Source organism: Hyla sarda, chromosome 6 (genome assembly GCF_029499605.1).
Source record: "Hyla sarda isolate aHylSar1 chromosome 6, aHylSar1.hap1, whole genome shotgun sequence".
Classification (NCBI taxonomy): Eukaryota; Metazoa; Chordata; class Amphibia; order Anura; family Hylidae; genus Hyla; species Hyla sarda.
The window spans coordinates 257,795,849-257,813,560 of NC_079194.1; the positions used below are offsets into that span (position 1 = coordinate 257,795,849).

General features: G+C 43.4%; 1 protein-coding gene and 1 long non-coding RNA gene across 3 annotated transcripts in view; one reads left to right on the forward strand and one right to left on the reverse strand.

Moving 5' to 3' along the window:
• Nucleotides 1–249: 249 nt before the first annotated feature.
• Nucleotides 250–2,625, forward strand: LOC130277743 (uncharacterized). Its single transcript, XR_008845558.1, has 3 exons — nucleotides 250–1,094; nucleotides 1,228–1,330; nucleotides 1,790–2,625. It is a non-coding gene; the product is annotated as an uncharacterized LOC130277743 (long non-coding RNA).
• Nucleotides 2,626–2,913: 288 nt separating this feature from the next.
• BATF2 (basic leucine zipper ATF-like transcription factor 2) overlaps nucleotides 2,914–17,712 on the reverse strand; it is a 39,740-nt gene continuing 24,941 nt past the window's right edge. Inside the window, exons 1-3 of one of the 2 annotated variants that reach the window (XM_056527062.1) lie at nucleotides 14,957–15,339; nucleotides 11,268–11,372; nucleotides 2,914–4,053 (exon numbers count right to left, since the gene is read on the reverse strand). In XM_056527062.1, coding sequence (XP_056383037.1) covers nucleotides 3,853–4,053; nucleotides 11,268–11,372; nucleotides 14,957–15,025 — 375 coding nt within the window. In that variant the 5' untranslated portion in view covers nucleotides 15,026–15,339 and the 3' untranslated portion in view covers nucleotides 2,914–3,852. Of the gene's footprint in view, nucleotides 4,054–11,267; nucleotides 11,373–14,956; nucleotides 15,340–17,712 lie in introns of those variants that run through there. The other variant, XM_056527063.1, reaches the window with a different exon arrangement.

Consider the following 17,712-nt stretch of genomic DNA (forward strand, 5'->3'; position numbering starts at 1 on the left):
TAGTAAGATTGTGTTTGTTGCCCATAGCAACCAGAGCTCTTCATTCATTTATTAACTGCCCCTGAAATATAAAAGCTGCGCTGTGATTGGTTGGTACTACAGCCAGCTCTATAAAAATTTAAGCTGAGCTCTGATTGGTTTCTGTCTGCAAAAAGACAGTTTCACAACAGTTGAACTGTTGTCATTAGTGAGGTACATACATTTACTGGCCACTTTATTACGTAAGCCTTGCCAGTGCCGGGTTAGAACCCCTTTAGCCTTCATTCTTCGTGGTAGATTTTCTTTGGCAGATTTTGGCCCATGTGGACAGCGGCGGGACCCCGCAAACAGACCGGGGATAAGATGTCTATGGGCTGAATACACCTTAGGATAGGGAATGAAATGTCTGATCACTGGGGTGCTGCAGCTGGGGATCCCCGGCAGCGACCGTAACACAGATTTTCCACGTCCCCTCCATTCATGTCTAGAAATTTGCTCCACGCACTGGATAAGTGGGGTGCTGCAGCAGAATTGCCGCATGATTAGACATCTTATCCCCTATCCTTTGGATTGGAAATAAGATATTTTCCGGTGGAGTACCCCTTGAATCTTATTATTATTATTTTTTTTTTTAAAGAAATTTATATAATCCTGTTTTGAAGCCCACAACTGTTCCTGTTGTGACCAGTTCCTGAAGCAGACTATTCCATAAATTCACAGTTCTTATGGTAAAGAAGGCTTGTCACCCCTTGAGACAAAACCTTTATTTACCCTCCTGTCTATGAGTGCCCTCATATTTTTTGTACTCCATATATACTTAAAGGGGTACTCCACTGGAAAACATTTTTTTTACATCATCTGGTGCCAGAAAGTTAAAAAGATTTATAAATAACTTCTATGACCACTGTGCTCTCTGCTGACACTTCTGTCCATTTTAGGAACTGTCTAGAGCAGGATAAGTTGGCATTGGGGATTTGCTCCTACCCTGTACACCCTACATTCTATTCACTATTTCTCGTACCCCATAGCATTTATTATTGTTATCGGTATGCCATCGGTATGCCTGCTAAGGCTTACTGCACTAAAGGAGCACCAGTTGGATGGGAGGAAGGCAGGTAGGTACCCTCTACCCGTCCACTCAGCTGATCAGGACCCCCCTTATGGCTAGCTGGCAACTAAATTTCCTACATTTAAATGCATGATCAACTTTGATCAGTGCGTCTAAAGTCCATCACCTTTACCCCTCAGCTTCTTTAGCAAGCAGGGCCAGCAAGCAGGTCCCGTGGTGCATGGAGCCGGAAGCCAGAGCCACAGCGCATAGGCAATGCCGGCCCTGAGCCCCAGGAATGTAGTAAGTAAAAAAAAAAATCAAACGGCCCTGACATTCGGTGCACCAGGGCCCTGAATGATTTGACCTAGTGACGCCCCTGCCCACTGTACCTGTAGCGCTTCTACACGCTCCCTGCCTTTTTCTGTGTTTGCACAGCTGTTCTACTATACTTCAAGTGCCTTCCTATACATGTTCATTACAATTTTTATTATGATGTTACATTTTTCAACTCTTGTATGATTTTATTTGAAAGTTTCCCTAAACGAGGTACCTGCAGCACTTCTCCCTGCTCCCAAACCATGACACTTGCACCACCATGCTTGACTGTAGACAAGACACCTGTCTCTGTTCTCCTTACCTAGTTGGTGCCACACACATTTGACACTTTCTGAACCATATGGTCTGAGCACTGACCCCTCACCCCTTTAACCTCTTCAGCAATGCTGGCAGCACTAATATATTTCTCTAAATATTTTTCAGATCTTCAGAGACTTTATTGCCATGAGGCCAGACCCCATAGTACCCTCCCACTTTCCTAGTGGCGCCACTGGTGTCTAGGCACTTTACACGGTGCGGAGGCCACTCTTTATGATGTCAATAAGAAATTAAAAATCTTATTCTCCAACAAAAAAAAGATGCTTGTGTTGTTCTCTTTTATGAAGTCATCAGACCATGGCCTGGTATTTATAAATCTTTTTTCTCTGTGATAGATTACAGGATATAGCAGCATATAAATACATACATAACGCTAAATACATTAAAAGCAGCAGTAAGACAGTTGTCATGTAAAAACTTCTGTATTATGTTGTGTATTGTTTAATTGTAACTAGGTGTTTTCAGGAAAGCCACATCTTAGAAAGGCCAAATCTTTCACACCAATAAAAGTGACATAATTAAATAGCATATAAAACATAGCAGGAGAAGACGATAATGCCATTTAACCCTTCTAAACCCTAATTCACAGCAAATGTAAATCCCTGAATTCAAGTTCAATCAAGAAAAATGACACCTTGTAATTGTCTACAACAGGAATGTCCTCACAGTGTTGATGTCACGTTCTACACGAGCATGTAAAATAATACAGGTGACATCTACAAAACAAAACAAAAGTACTTTCTAATTCAGCATATTCCCACTAAGGTATTTAAATGCTGGCATTAATACATTTAGTGTTATAAATTCACATTTTCTTAAAGGAGTAGTCCAGTGCTGAAAAACTTATCCCCTATCCTAAGGATAAGGGATAAGTTTCAGATTGCGGGGGTCCAATCGCTGGGGCCCCCCGCAATCTCCTGTATGGGGCCTCGGCAGCCTGCAGGAAGGGGGCGTGTTGATAACCTCACGAATCGGCGGCTGACAAGTCCCCTCAATAGAACTCTATGGCAAAGCCGGAGCAACGCCTTCAGCAATCTCCGGCTCTGCCATAGCGCTGTATTGGGGGGGTATGTCGGCTGCCGTTTTGTGTGGTGGTCAACACCCGCTATCTGGCCAGCGAGCCGCGGCCCCGTACAGGAGATTGCGGGGAGCCCCAGCGGTCGGACCCCCCGCGATCTGAAACTTGTACCCTATCCTCAGGATAGGGGATAAGTTTTTCAGCACTGGACTACTCCTTTAAGGTCAGGGTTACACATCACACAGTATTATGTGCTGGTTCGACAGCTTTTACGGTGGTTTCACACACACACACAGCTTTTTGGGGAAGTTTTTCATTCAGTTTTTTTGAGCCAAAGCCAGAAGTAGATTTAAGAGTCATGAAAAAGTATGGATTTATACTTTGGCTCTAAAAACTGCCACAAAATGCTGAGTGTGAAACCTCCTTTATGAGAATTGTTTAAAGGAAAACTGTCAGCTTGGTCCCCCCCGCACTAACCCGACCGTTCGGCCGATATCTTCGTTTTTTCCCTATATGCTAATTAATTGCTAACTGGCACAGGTGGGGTAACTGGCACTCTGATGTCAGCGCTGTCGGCCGCAGCACCACCCAGCTCATCAATATTCCTCCCCTCCCTTTGCCTCTCCCTCTTCATTACAGAGCGGGGAGAAGAGGGAGAGGCAGAGGGAGGGGAGGAATATTGATGAGCTGGGCGGCACTGCAACCAATCAGTTCGCTTCTTTCATTTTTAACGAGGCCTCTGCAAAATGAAAGCAGCAATCTGATTGGTTGCCATGGGCAACTGGGCAACTTCAATTATGGACAGGTTTTGATAAATCTCCCCTTTTAAAGATTTTTTCCACTTCACATTTTGTCAAACTAGGCATCAAGTTTGGATAAATATTTGGTAGCATTTAACATATATGAATGCATGGAAAAGCAGTTCTGCCTTTTGTTTTCCATATTCGCTGTTAGGATATGTTCACACAGTGGACATTCCGCAGACAGAACATGCTGGCGCTAGGACTATATAGACGCTTTTGCATTTCCAAGTTGATTCCACAGAAACCTTTCTATAGATCTTTTTGGAGGAGTATTCAACTTGTAGAAGTGCAGATCGACATTAGGGGAGCAATAAAAATGGTGTCTCTTAGTTGATCAAATATGATATTTATAAATCGGTAAATGTTTCTATATCGTTTGAGGAAAACAAGGGTTCTGGCTTGAGTAACTCCATGATGATATCCGGTGACAGAAGAATGCAGGTGTCTTCATGTTGCTCTAAGACTTTTTTCCAGTATGTTTTTTCTTGGTGCAGTTTTTGAATCTCCTTGCGCAGGGCATCATTGTCCTTCTCTAATTTCTCAAACTCCTTCACAGGAAAGATAACAGCAAAATAAGTCAGTCTATATAAAACAGCAATCTTTAAGCGCTTCGGAATCTGTAGGCGCTATATAAATACAATTATTATTATTATTATTATTAAAGGGTACCTCTCATCAAAAAAACTTTTGATATATTATAGATTAATGTATGCAGAATAACTTTACAATTGCATGTTATTAAAAAATATGCTTCTTTCTATTTAATTTTCCACTTTGAAGAAATGACCACTAGGGGTCTCCCTACCAGTCCTGGCAGCAAGCATTTCAGACTCATGCTGGAGTCCTAAACACTACGAGCTGCCAGTCTGCTTTGTTCACAAAGGAGAACACTCAGAGCTGCCAGCCTGCTTTGTTCACAGCCTGTTTGGCTGTGAACAAAGCAGGCTGGCAGCTCTGAGTGTTTAGGACTCCAGCATGAGTCAGAAATGCTTGCTGACAGGACTGATCGGGAAAAATACAATAGAAAGAAGCATATTTTTCATTAACATGCTATTGGAAAGTTATTCAACATTCATTAATCTAAAATATATCAAAAGTTTATTTGATGAGAGGTACCCTTTAAACAATACATTTTCGATAGACAGATCATCATTTATATACAGTATTTAGCTTATATTTTTTAGGACACACAGATAAGTTCTGAATTGCTGCAGACACAAATGACTAGACATGAAGTAACTTTCCCCATCCCTAACACTATGATGTTTGGAGCTGTCAGACAATAAACCTTAGAAAGTTTCCATGACATCAGTACTCTTGGTTTTTCCATGGGATGGATGGTTGGATAGCTGTAAAGTATCAGAACAAGATGAGACAGCTAACATTGCTGAAGCAACATCCGCCCACAGTGTTTCTCCATGTTGCTAAGTGATAGTATATATAGGATATGTAATATCAGTACCACTAATCCATATTTCCTGTAAAATCACAGCACATTGCTTTCAGGCCTTGTTGTGGTTTACTCTTTGTAAGAAATACAGTATAGGACTCCATTAAATAGCAAAACACTGTATATGGAACAATATCCTGCTATAAACCCTGTCTAAGAAAAATTGTCATAGTCAATGAATGTAGCACAATAGAATATAAATTATACTTAAGGGGTACTCCGGCCCTGAGACATCCCGCCGCTGGGGACCCTCGCAATCTTGTATTCGCCAATCACCTGTTTGAGCTGCACGCCACGGTGCCAGCTCACAAACAGCCAGGTGGCGACCACGGGGCCGGAGTATCATGACATCACGGCTCCGCCCCCTGTGACGCCGCCCCCGCTATGCAAGTCTATTGGAGGGGGCGTGATGGCCGTCACACCCTCTCCCATAGACTTGCATAGCGGGGGCAGGGGGTGAAGTCACACGGAAACAGAGTCATGACGTCATGATACTCCGGCCCTGTGGTCGCCAACTGGTGTGCAGCTCAAACAGGTGGGTGGCGAATACAAGATTGCGAGGGTCCCCAGCGGCGGGACCCCCGCAGTGAGACAGCTTATCTCCTATCCTTTGGATAGGGGATAAGATGTCTCAGGGCCGGAGTACCCCTTTAATTAACCATGTGGCTTAGCAGAAGACTCAATGTAGGTCTCCAAACTCATATTTGTCTTCGTTTTAAGTGCACATTTGTTTACTAAACTTGATAAATCTGCCTGGATCATTTTAGAAGAGGCAGAATAATGCAGATCTAATACATCTCACAGGCCTAATATGGCTCCGTACATGGCACCCATAAACTTATACTGGGTCTTACCTCTGCATGACTGATTTACTGCAGGGACACAGATGTCTGTCTGTTTTATTCCTTTTGAATCCAACAGAGAAGAAAACATGACATTTGCCATTAGAGGCTTTATATCCAGTCCAGGCAATCCTCTGTGAGCCAAACACTCTGGAGTCAAAGATCATTACAGTTTCACCTATACTTAAAGGGGTATTCCGGGCAAATTTTTTTTATCCCCTATCCTTTGGATAAGATGTCTGATCGCAGGGGGCCACTGCTGAGACCCCCCACGATCTCCCTGCAGCACCCGCATTCTATAGGGGTGCTGAATCACCAGTTTCTGAAACCTCCAGGTTTCCGGGACTGGGGACATGACGTCACGCCACGCCCCCTCCATTCATGTCTAGGGGATAAAATGTTTTTGCCCGGAATACCCCTTTAAATATTGTAGCAAGCTATGTGATGCTGCTTTATGTATCTCACAGAGGATTGGTTAGACTGAATAGCGGCTCAGCTTCATGTTTTCTAACCTTGTACAACCCCTCAACCAAGTTAAAGAGAATTTGTCAGTCTTATCCACACTAACCTGTTGGTAAAGGCTTGTAGTGCGGGTGACACTGATGATAATGATATTTACCTATCCCTGATTCATAGCCCCGTTCACCTATTATCCTCCTTATTGGGGCGGCAAGCTTGGTGCACGGGCAGCAGTCCAGGAGCACACATGTCACCGATGCTGCAGCAGTGACCATGATGTGAAGAAAATGGGTGAACGGGGCCCCGAATCAGGGATAGGCAAGTATGTCTGCGCCAACATACGGCCTGTTTTTTATGTGTTTTTTTTACCTTTATAGTAAAAAAAAGTTTATATCATTTTTATATAAAAAAAAAATAAAAAAAACAACAACCTTGCTTTGTACCACTATATTCTGACACCCACAATTCTTTTACTTTTTAATTCACGGAACTGTATGCGAGGACCTTTTTTTGTGATGGGTACTGTACATTTTATTGGTAACATTTCGTGTTATAGATAACTTTTTAATCACCTATTCTCTTTTAATTCTGGGAGGTGGAATAATATAAAAACATGAGCTCTGGTGGTAGAGTGACCCCAAAAAACAGCAGCTCTGGCACTGGATATTTTTGGTTTACTGTGTTATCCGTGCAGGATGACTAAAATGCTATTTTATTAGTTTGTATTGTTCCATATGAAGCAATGTGTATATTCTTTTTATTGCACTGCTTTAGTATTGTATTATACCGTGATCTTACTATTGTCCTATTACGCGTTGCCTCTGGCGGCTTCAGCCTGTCACTGTTGTTCTAAGGATCATAGGAGTTTACAGTCACATGTGGTCAGCAGACGGCTGCAGTCATATGAGGTATGATTTGCTTTCTGTGTGTCGTGAGATTATTCATAGCCTATATGCTGCATGATATATATCTTTTTCTACTTTCTTTGCTCAACCGCAAAGCTAAATAGACAGTCTCCCTGCTCTGCTGTAAAGATGTAAGCTTTACTGACATCTAGTGGTCAATGTAAAAATAATTCTGCAAATGTTTTGTCCATTGATAGATTGCAAAGAAACATATGGCACCTGGTAACATCATGTGGCCCCTGGTCCAGATGACCCCACATAAGCTATTCTCCTCCTCTTGGATTGGGTGAATAGTGAGGTCATGTATCTGTGTCTGTGTGTCTAACTTTCTTTACCAGCTGACCAGCAAACGTTTGTCTCTGTCCACTAGAATTTCTATATACAGACTGACTCAGTATTCCCTGCATGTGACTATAAAGAGTGTGCAATGTTTTTACTGCATGCACTTAACCCCTTAAGGACCCGGGGTTTTTCCATTTTTGCACTTTCGTTTTTTCCTCATTACATTAAAAAAAATCATAACTCTTTCAATTTTGCACCTAAAAATCCATATGATTGCTTATTTTTTGCGCCACCAATTCTACTTTGTAATGACATCAGTCATTTTACGCATAAATCTATGGCGAAATGGAAAAAAAATCATTGTGCAAAATTTTTGAAGAAAAAAACGCCATTTTGTAAGTTTTGGGGGCTTCTGTTTCTACGCAGTACATTTTTTGTTAAAATCTTTATTCTGTATGTCCATACGATTAAAATGATACCCTACTTATGTAGGTTTGATCTGACTTATTGATCGCTTTTAATTCATTTTTTCATGATATAAAAAGTGACCAAAAATACGCCCTTTTGAACTTTGGAAGTTTTTTGCGCGTACGCCATTGACTGAGCGGTTAAATTAATGATATATTTTTTATAATTTGGACATTTCCACACGCGGCGATACCACACATGTTTAATTTTATTTTTATTTACACAGTTTTTTGTTTTTTTCATGGGAAAAGGGGGGTGATTCAAACTTTTATTACGGAAGGGGTTAAATGATCTTTATTAACTTTTTTTTCACTTTTTTTTGCAGTGTTATAGCTCCCATAGGGGACTATAACACTGCACACACTCATCTTTTACATTGATCAATAGTTTCTCATAGGAAACCAGTGATCGATGATTCTGCCGCTTGACTGCTCATGCCTGGATCTCAGGAACTGAGCAGTCATTTGGCGATCAGACACCAGGAGGCAGGTAAGGGGACCCTCCTCGTGTCCTATAGCTGTTCGGGATGCCTCGATTTCACCGCGGTGATCCCGAACAGCCCCGTGAGCTAACCGACATTAGTTTAGTTTCACTTTCGATGCGGCGTTCAAAGTAAAGAGTTAATAATGGCCATTGCTAGAGGCCGAGCCTGACCTGCATTATAGAATGGGAGCGGACTCATGACGTACCGGTACATCATGGGTCCTTAAGAGGTTAAAGGCATATTCCAACATCAAGTAAAAACAACAAAAAATGGTACAATAGCATGTGGCATTGCTTACCTGTCTGGCCCAGTTCTGAAACCACCAAAAATCCATTTGTTTTGGGGGTCTTAGTCCTGTATGTCCTGGTTGTACTTCCTAGTTGAGAAGTTGCTCAGTACTTACAATTCCCAGAATGCATTGTTTTTACCTCAGCTCTTCATCACAGTCCTCCCACCCTGTCTACTCTGCTCCCACAGCACTCCTGTCAGTCCTCTGCCCAGAACTGGAGAAGATCACATTTCCCAGCAGACTACCGCACAGTGAGGTTGCAGCACCTGTTTTTATTGCCTTTCTGCTCCCCTGCCTGTGGTACTGCACAGCACAGGGCAGCATGTTGTAAACACACCTCATTCTCCCTAAATGTCCCAATAAAGGTATATGTGTATATGACAGGGAGATGGTAATGTAGGGTGATGACAGGGTGAGTATATTATACATAAATTATATTCATTTAAAAGAATAAGAATCAGAATAAATCCCTGGATGAATGTACTATCCCCATAAATCTAGTATCCATATATTTCTCCAGAAAGACAATAAGCCTTCACTGGATATTTAAAGGGATTCTCCGGTGCTTAGACATCTTATCCCCTATCCAAAGGATAGGGGATAAGATGCCTGATCGCGGGAGTCCCGCCGCTGGGGACCCCCGGGATCTTGCACACGGCACCACTGATTACAAACAGGGTGCCGCGTGCAAGATCCCGGGGGTCCCCGGAGGCGGGACTCCCACGAACAGGCATCTTATCCCCTATCCTTTGGATAGGGGATAAGATGTCTAAGCACCGGAGAACCCCTTTAAGACGTGGTTTTGTTTTATGTATAATATTTGTTTTGAAATTTAAACCCAAATAATGTAAAATATATTTTTTTAACCTCAAAAGTGTTCAAGAATGTGGGATTCTGGGAACTGGAAATTGTGTATATACGGTGGAATATCTTTAGTTTAGAGTGTATGAACAGAGCATTGGGATGCTACTTGCCACTAAAGTAGCTGCAACTTAGCCCCTTATTTCCATAAATATTGCTTGCAGCAAGACCCACACCAGAACAATTCTGATGCAATCATAGGTACATTAAGGCCCCATGCAGTTTTTGGTAGCTTTATTATAGCTATTATAGATTTTCCTCACAGCAATGGACACATAAAAGGAAATTAACAATCTGTTTACCTGGACTAAACCCAATATGCTGGGTTATAAAGGTATAGCCAGCGTTAGAGGTCTTTATTCTATTAGGTGCATTGCGCAGCTCTGTGGTTTTGAATATTCATCATGAGGGTAGGTCAGAGCGGGGAATATTGAAGAGGCAGGGGAGTGCGGCGAGCCGGCTCCCCGCCTCCATTGCTCAGAGCTACACAATGGAACTACAAAAATAAAGACCTCTAACGCTGCCGATACTTCATTTACAAGTATGTGACCCCGCATTTTAATGTTGTTCACCCGCACAATAACCCTGTATATTGGGATTAATGCAGGAGAACAGCCTGTCAGTTTCACTTCAGAGGGGTTATCCAGCGGAAAAAATGTATCCCCTATCTACAGGATAGGGAATAATTGTCTGATAAGTATTTGATCTCTGATCTCCTGCACAGAGCCTGGCCCTTCAAGCTGAGCTTACCATTCAGCTGCTTCTCCCTTGAGTGGTATGGCACCCACCTTAGGCTCAGTCAATCTCTATCTGAGAGGAGGTCTGGGAATGTGTATTGGGGGAATGTTTTTTTCTTCACCAGTTTTTTCCAGTGTAGATAATTGCAGAATAAAAAACACATCACCCTTTTGGTGCGTGCGCCTGTAAAAATGCCACATGTAAACATACACATGGGATGTTTTAGGGAAAGCTTTCCAGAGTAACCTGTCAAAATAGGAAATCCAGCCATAGGAAATCCTTGTACCAAGTGGTGCCTCTGTACAGGAGTTTTGCATACACTGTATACTGTTGGGGAGCATCTGTTTTAGAGGAATTATGGTGATGGGGGGGGGGGGGGGATCAGTCACAGGTATTCCCATCTCATAGAGTGATGGCTATTACTAGAATATGCTACTACTTTATGATCGGCTGGGGGGGGGGGGGGGGGGGGTTGACTTTTGGGACCAGCAGCCAGACCCATGCACTTGAATGAAGCTGTGCTGCATTTCTCTGAACAGTCTCTATACAAGAAAAGCAGGGGTGTCACTAGGCCTGGATTGTTAGAAAGAAAAGAAAGAGAATGACTCTAATCAGAGAAGACGTCACCTGTGAGTCACTGGATCACTTACAGGATCTGCAGAACTTTACTAGTATCTTCTACTCTATGGCACTTTTTGGAGCAGGGCTGACTATCTGTGTACAGGTTTCATATAATATCCAGTTAGACAATGCTAACGAGGGGTATCTATGCCTGTGTATTATAAGCTGTTTTATAGCAATGTTGTCCTCAAAAAAAAAAAAAAAATGTATATATACAATCTATAATGCATTTGGGATCGTGCCCCAGATCTTTTAGGATCCTAGTAATGCTCCTGAAGTAAAGCCTGTGTAGGGACAGGTGGATAATAGGTGGACTTCAGTGATGCATTAGGATCATTTGCGTTTTTGGTACAAATTCTGTACCTTGTGTAGCGTGTCGGCTCGCAGTGTATTCTTCTGTCGGCTCTTGCTGGCTGCTTCTCGGTTTCTTTCCTTTTTTTTCACTTTTCTAAGTTCTTTTTTCCCATCCTGTTGAAAAAAAGAGGTGCCTGTTATCATACCCTTAAGCTATGCTCACATGACGAAATGTCCGCACGGAAAATCTTTATGGGGACATTCAGCTTAATATCTGGCAGCAGTGTATTACTTATATTTATCCTACCACTAAGGCCCAGTGGTAGATTTTGTATCACTAGTGAATATTTATTTATTTTTTATTATTTATGTTTATATAACATTTTGTATCACTAGTGTATATTTATATGTTTATACATGTGTTTTAATAAACATCCCATGAAATTGAAGCACGGTCTTTTTCATTAACATTATGCACCATTTTTAATGGTGGTGTCCTTGAGGTGTGGTTATTAACCGTTGGGTATCGGTATATAGCCACAAATACCTTGGACATTTCTGCTGCACACGTTTCTTCCTTTTAACTGATAAGAATCGCCCTGCTGAAAAGTGATCTTTACAGAACAGGAAGTCTCAGGAAATATTTTTAGAAATATTAAAACAAGGTAGTCCAGGGAACTGAACTTATCAGATACGCATCCCCTATCTGACCGCTTGGACCCCCCGCGATCTACTGTTCAGGGCCCCATCTACTTACCTGTCCTTGGTATGTTTCAACCCCTGAACAAGCACAAGTAATGGCCCTTTCAGACAATAACCATCTACGGTGAGACATCGCGATCAGACACTTATCCCCTTGTGGTGGCCCAGTATGGGATGGTATTTCCCCGTACTTCTCCTCCCCTGTCAGGCAGAGTCTCCCCATGTCCACAGGGCCCCCTTTATGTATTATCCCATGTGTATATAAGTTGTGATATTAATAATGTACTGTTTCTTTAATTGTTATACCATGTGATTGTTACCCAGTCAATTGCAAGTAAGCCAAAGTCATCTAATTGTCAGTCATCAAGTCAAGTCTACTGTTTAGTCACTGTGGTCTGCACCAAAGTCTGTCTAACTACTGCATGTCCCAGCAAGCCTGCGAGGTCCTCCTGTGTCACCTCCTTGGGATATTGGCTGTGCTTCATAGACTGTGTCATCTGTCTACCCTAAAGCTACCGTTTGTCCATAACTTGGCTTCGGTGCCTTCATTGTCCCCGTGCCTAGCCCAGGACCAGCGGTATTACCTTCGAGTGTTTAAGGCCAAACCACGCCCTGGCGTCACAACAAGAAGGGGTTAATAACATCTGCCCCTTGGGTTATAACATCTACCCTGTACCTCACACCCTATTCTGTGGATAAGGGATAAGTGTCTGATAAGTTTAGTTTCCCAGACTACCCCTTCAATAATATCAGTAGAAAAATGAAAAATTAGTGAACAACATTCTCACACCTCATATGCTGCAGGCAATGCCACAGTTTGGGGGGGGGGGGGGGGGGACTGATCTGACATTGGTGCATATGCAAAACTAGTTATGGAGGAGGAGATGTAGCTGCGTCATGATGGCAGTGCCCCCCACCCTCCCAGAACGACATGCTTGATATCTCTGAGTGCCAGGATTCAAGTGCCAGTAACAGTAGTTTATGGGGCACTATAAATGTGACAGGCTGCCTTTTATTGTGGTGATAGCGGATCACTACGTCTACTTCTACTCACAATGGGGGGTATTTATCAACGGATTTATGTGTTTTTTTTTCACGTAACTTTGGCGCAATACTTTGGCGCAGTGTCTTTTTGTGCCAAAGTTTGGCGCATCTTCTCCACTGTCATTTTTACAACTTTCTCAAAATCACACGGTCCTGTGTGGGATTTCAACTTTAGTCAGTAAATTCATCATTTGCGCCAATCGATCTTTTGCGCAATTGTGGCGCAAATCAAGTTTTTTTTTGCGCAGTTTTGTACATGGAAAACACACTTACCAATGTCCGAAAATGTAAAGGCGTCAAAATACATTAAAACATTTTTTTTTGTGAAAGCAGCGACGCCTCCGGGGCTGCGCAATACTATCCTGTGACATAGTTGTCTCTGAGGAACCTTCACCCTCCGTGTAGCCAGCATTGGACACAGGTTCAGGAAAGGTAAGTGCTAAAGCAGTGGTCTCCAACCTGCGGACCTCCAGATGTTGCAAAACTATAACTCTAACACCGAAAAGAGAACCATACCACAGAATAAACAGCAAGATAATAGAATATACAAAATCAATCTTTATTAATACAATTTAGTGATAAAAAATATATTAAAATTTGAAAAAAAGAGAATAAATAGGCACTGGTGGACATACAAAGGTATAGGACAATGGTAGGACACAAATACATCAAAATATAGAAGTATAAGGAATAAATGCCACAATAGCTGGTAGGATACAAGGGTGATGCCTGCCAAAAATATGCAATAAAGGGTGCCAAACCATACCTACACCTGAACCCCGGGTGGTTTGGCACCCTTTATTGCATATTTTTGGCAGGCATCACCCTTGTATCCTACCAGCTATTGTGGCATTTATTCCTTATACTTCTATATTTTGATGTATTTGTGTCCTACCATTGTCCTATACCTTTGTATGTCCACCAGTGCCTATTTATTCTCTTTTTTTCAAATTTTAATATATTTTTTTATCACTAAATTGTATTAATAAAGATTGATTTTGTATATTCTATTATCTTGCTGTTTATTCTGTGGTATGGTTCTCTTTTCGGTGTTATAATTACGATCACATACCTTTACCTACTATATATGTAGGGTTATATGTACCTTTGGTGACAAAACTATAACTCCCAGCATGCCCGGACAGCCAACGGCTGTCCGGGTATGCTGGGAATTGTAGTTTTGCAACATCTGGAGGTCCACAGGTTGAAGACCACTGCACTAAAGTAACAAAAAAAAAAAAACTACCCAAGTTGAAAATAAAATCCATTTCACATGGTGGCTATAAACCCCACAAAAGAAAATAACTCATGTCGCTTGCTGATATACTGCAGGAGGGACTCCGAAATGGCTGCTCTACAGGGTAAAATCTGCGTCCTCTGTGGGGGTAAGTTCTGTGTAAAAGGCGCTGTGAACAGCTGATTTCAACATTTGCGCCAAAATTACTAACAACTTGCACCAAATGATAAATTTGGTGCATGTCCACGAAAACCAAAGTGAAAAAAAAAAGGGTAAAAAGAAACGGTCAACAGGCAAAATTGATAAATACCCCCCTATGAGGTTAGCAAAAGGAGACAGCTTCTCTAACTATAGGACTAGAGATGAGCGAACTTACAGTAAATTCGATTCGTCACGAACTTCTCGGCTCGGCAGTTGATGACTTTTCCTGCATAAATTAGTTCAGCTTTCAGGTGCTCCCGTGGGCTGGAAAAAGTGGATACATTCCTAGGAGACTCTTTCCTAGGACTGTATCCACCTTTTCCAGCCCACGGGAGCACCTGAAAGCTGAACTCATTTATGCAGGATACGTCATCAACTGCCGAGCCGAGAAGTTCGTGACGAATCAAATTTACTGTAAGTTCGCTCATCTCTATATAGGACCCTGGTAAGCTGAAAATAATAATAATACTAATACCTAGAAGTACATATAATAAAAACAAGTCTGATACTAATTTAGTTTATTTTTAACCTTTTACAATCTGACACAAACAGAAAAGAATAATCCAATACTTACACCATCCCACGTGCCACACGTTGTCGCTGCTTTTGTCTGTTTACAAATGTCTTCTTGTTTAATTTTCATATTTTTATTATATGTTGTGTAATGGATATACGATAGTGAGGATAAATGATGGGGATTATTGCAGATCACATACAATCCGCTGGAAAACAAAACCTACTAAAAGATAAAAGGGCGCATTATTCTTCAAAATGTACCTTACACCGAAAAATGTGTCTGTGCAGAGCAGAACCGTGATGTCCCATATGTAATATAGGAACCTAAAGAAAAAGACAGTTCATAAAAGAAGGTATATCCGTATGGTGCACGTGCAGGAAATGTCCTATTGATTCCTAGGGATAGCTTGTGTAACAGTGTAAGGACCGTCTTGTAGTTTCACTTTACTCTCACCACATACTGACTGGGAGAAGTCACGTTACCAGTGTGTTCCCACTCCCCTCTACACTCCTAAGGCTCCTGATTTGTCCCCATGAAGGAGGAATTTTCTTCCGTCACAATGATTTATGAATGAACATCCAGAGAAAGTGAAAGCTGAAAATCACATACATGCAGTATAGGCTATAATTAGAAAATAATGAAGAGGTTCTTGTGTATGTCTTGTGCTTACCTATTTTAACTTATATGGCAGGCATGACTTGTGCTTCATGTTAGATGTGAATAGATCACTAAAATCCCTTGCTTATTGTGTCTACATAATCCTAGGAATCCTCAGACTCCTCTAAGGCTATGTTCACATGGCAGAATTTCTGCATGAAATTCTGCAGTAAATTCCGCAGAAATTAATTGCCCATTCACTTTAATGGAATTCCTGCAGCAAAAATTCTGCTGTGTGAATGGGACAGCGGAATCGCTTTGAACTGTATTGGCTATAAATTCAGTCAGAATTTTCATGCAGAATTCCATGCAGAAAATTCTAGCTTGTGAACATAGCCTTAGAGATTCACTGGGGTGTTTGATCAGTGCTGGAGCTCACCCAGGTGAACTCATGGGGGGAGATTTATTAAAAACTGTGCAGAGAGTGGTGGAGTTACCCATGACCACCAATCAGATTGCTTCTTTCATATTTAAAGACACCTGTGAAAAAGAGCAATCTGATTGGTTGCCATGGGCCAGGGCCGTCTTTAACGCGGGGCAAAAGGAGCAGCTGCTCTGGGCCCTGTCATTCCTGGGGGTCAAAGGCAACTAGCCCTTTAGCCCCACGCTAGAGCAGCCTACTGGGGAGGGGGGACCTATTATGGGGGACCCTGCTGTTGCCTACTGTGGGACCTATTATGGGGGACCCTGCTGCTGCCTACTGTGGGGTGGGGGACCTATTATGGGGGGACCCTACTTCTACTGCCTATTGTGGGGGGGGGACCTATTATGGGGGACCCTGCTGCTGCCTACTGTGGGGGGACCTATTATGGGGGACCCTGCTGCTACCGCCTATTGTGGGGGGACCTATTATGGGGGACCCTGCTGCTACTGCCTACTTTGGGGGGGGGCTATTATGGGGGACCCTGCTGCTACTGCCCACTGTGGGGTAGGGGACCTATTATGGGGGACCCTGCTGCTGCCTACCGTGGGGTGGGGGACCTATAATGGGGAACCCTGCTGCTACTGCCTACTGTGGGGGGGGGGCTTTTATGGGGGACCCTGCTGCCTACTGTGTGGGGACCTGGGGGGCCCTGCTGCTGCCTACAGTGGGGGGGGGACCTATTATGGGGGAACTTGCTGCTACTGCCTACTGTGGGGGGGGGGCTTTTATGGGGAGCCCTGCTGCTACTGCCTACTGTGGGGGGGGGACCCTGCTGCTGCCTACTGTGGGGGGAGGATCTATTATGGGGGACCCTGCTGCTGCCTACTGTGGGGGGGGACCTATTATGGTGGACCCTGCTGCTGACTACTGTGGGGGGACCTATTATGGGGGACCCTGCTGTTACTGCCTACTGTGGGTGGGCCTGTTATGGGGGACCATGCTGCTGCCTACTGTGGGAGGGGACCTATTATGGGAGATCTTGCTGCTGCCTACTGTGGGGGGGAGGACCTACAATGGGGGACCCTGCTGCTGCCTACTTTGGGGGGACCTACTATGGGGGAGCCTGCTGCTGCTGCCTACTGTGGGGGGACCTACAATGGGGGCCCTGCTGCTGCCTATTGTGGGGGCCTACTATGGGGGACCCTGCTGCTGCTACCTACTCTGGGGGACCCTGCTGCTGCCTACTGTGGGGGGGGAGACTGCTTCATCCTATGGGGGGAAACTCTGCTGCTGTCTACTATGGGGGAAATTCTCCTGCTACCTACTATGGGGGAAACTCTGCTGCTGACTACTATGGGGGGGGGCACTGCTGCTGCCTACTGGGGGGCTGCTGCTACTATGAGGGAACTCTGCTGCTACCTATCATGGGGGAAACTCTGCTGCTGCCTACAAGGGGGGAAACTCTGCTGCTGTCTACTGGGGGGGCTGCTGCTACTTTGGGGGGAACTGCTGCTACTATAGGGAGACTGCTGCCACTATTTAGCAAACTGCTGCCTACTATGGGGGACCTCTGCCTATGATGGGGGAAACTGTTGCCTAGTATGGGGGAATTTGCTGCATACCTAATGTGGGGGCTATCTACTACATTCCTGCCTAACAAATATGGGAGGCTACTGTCTACTACATACAAGATATTATGGAGACTAACTACCAAGTTAATAGGGGGGCTACCTACTACCTTCATATGAGAGTTTTCATACAGGGGACAGCTATCTGAGGGATTTACCTACTG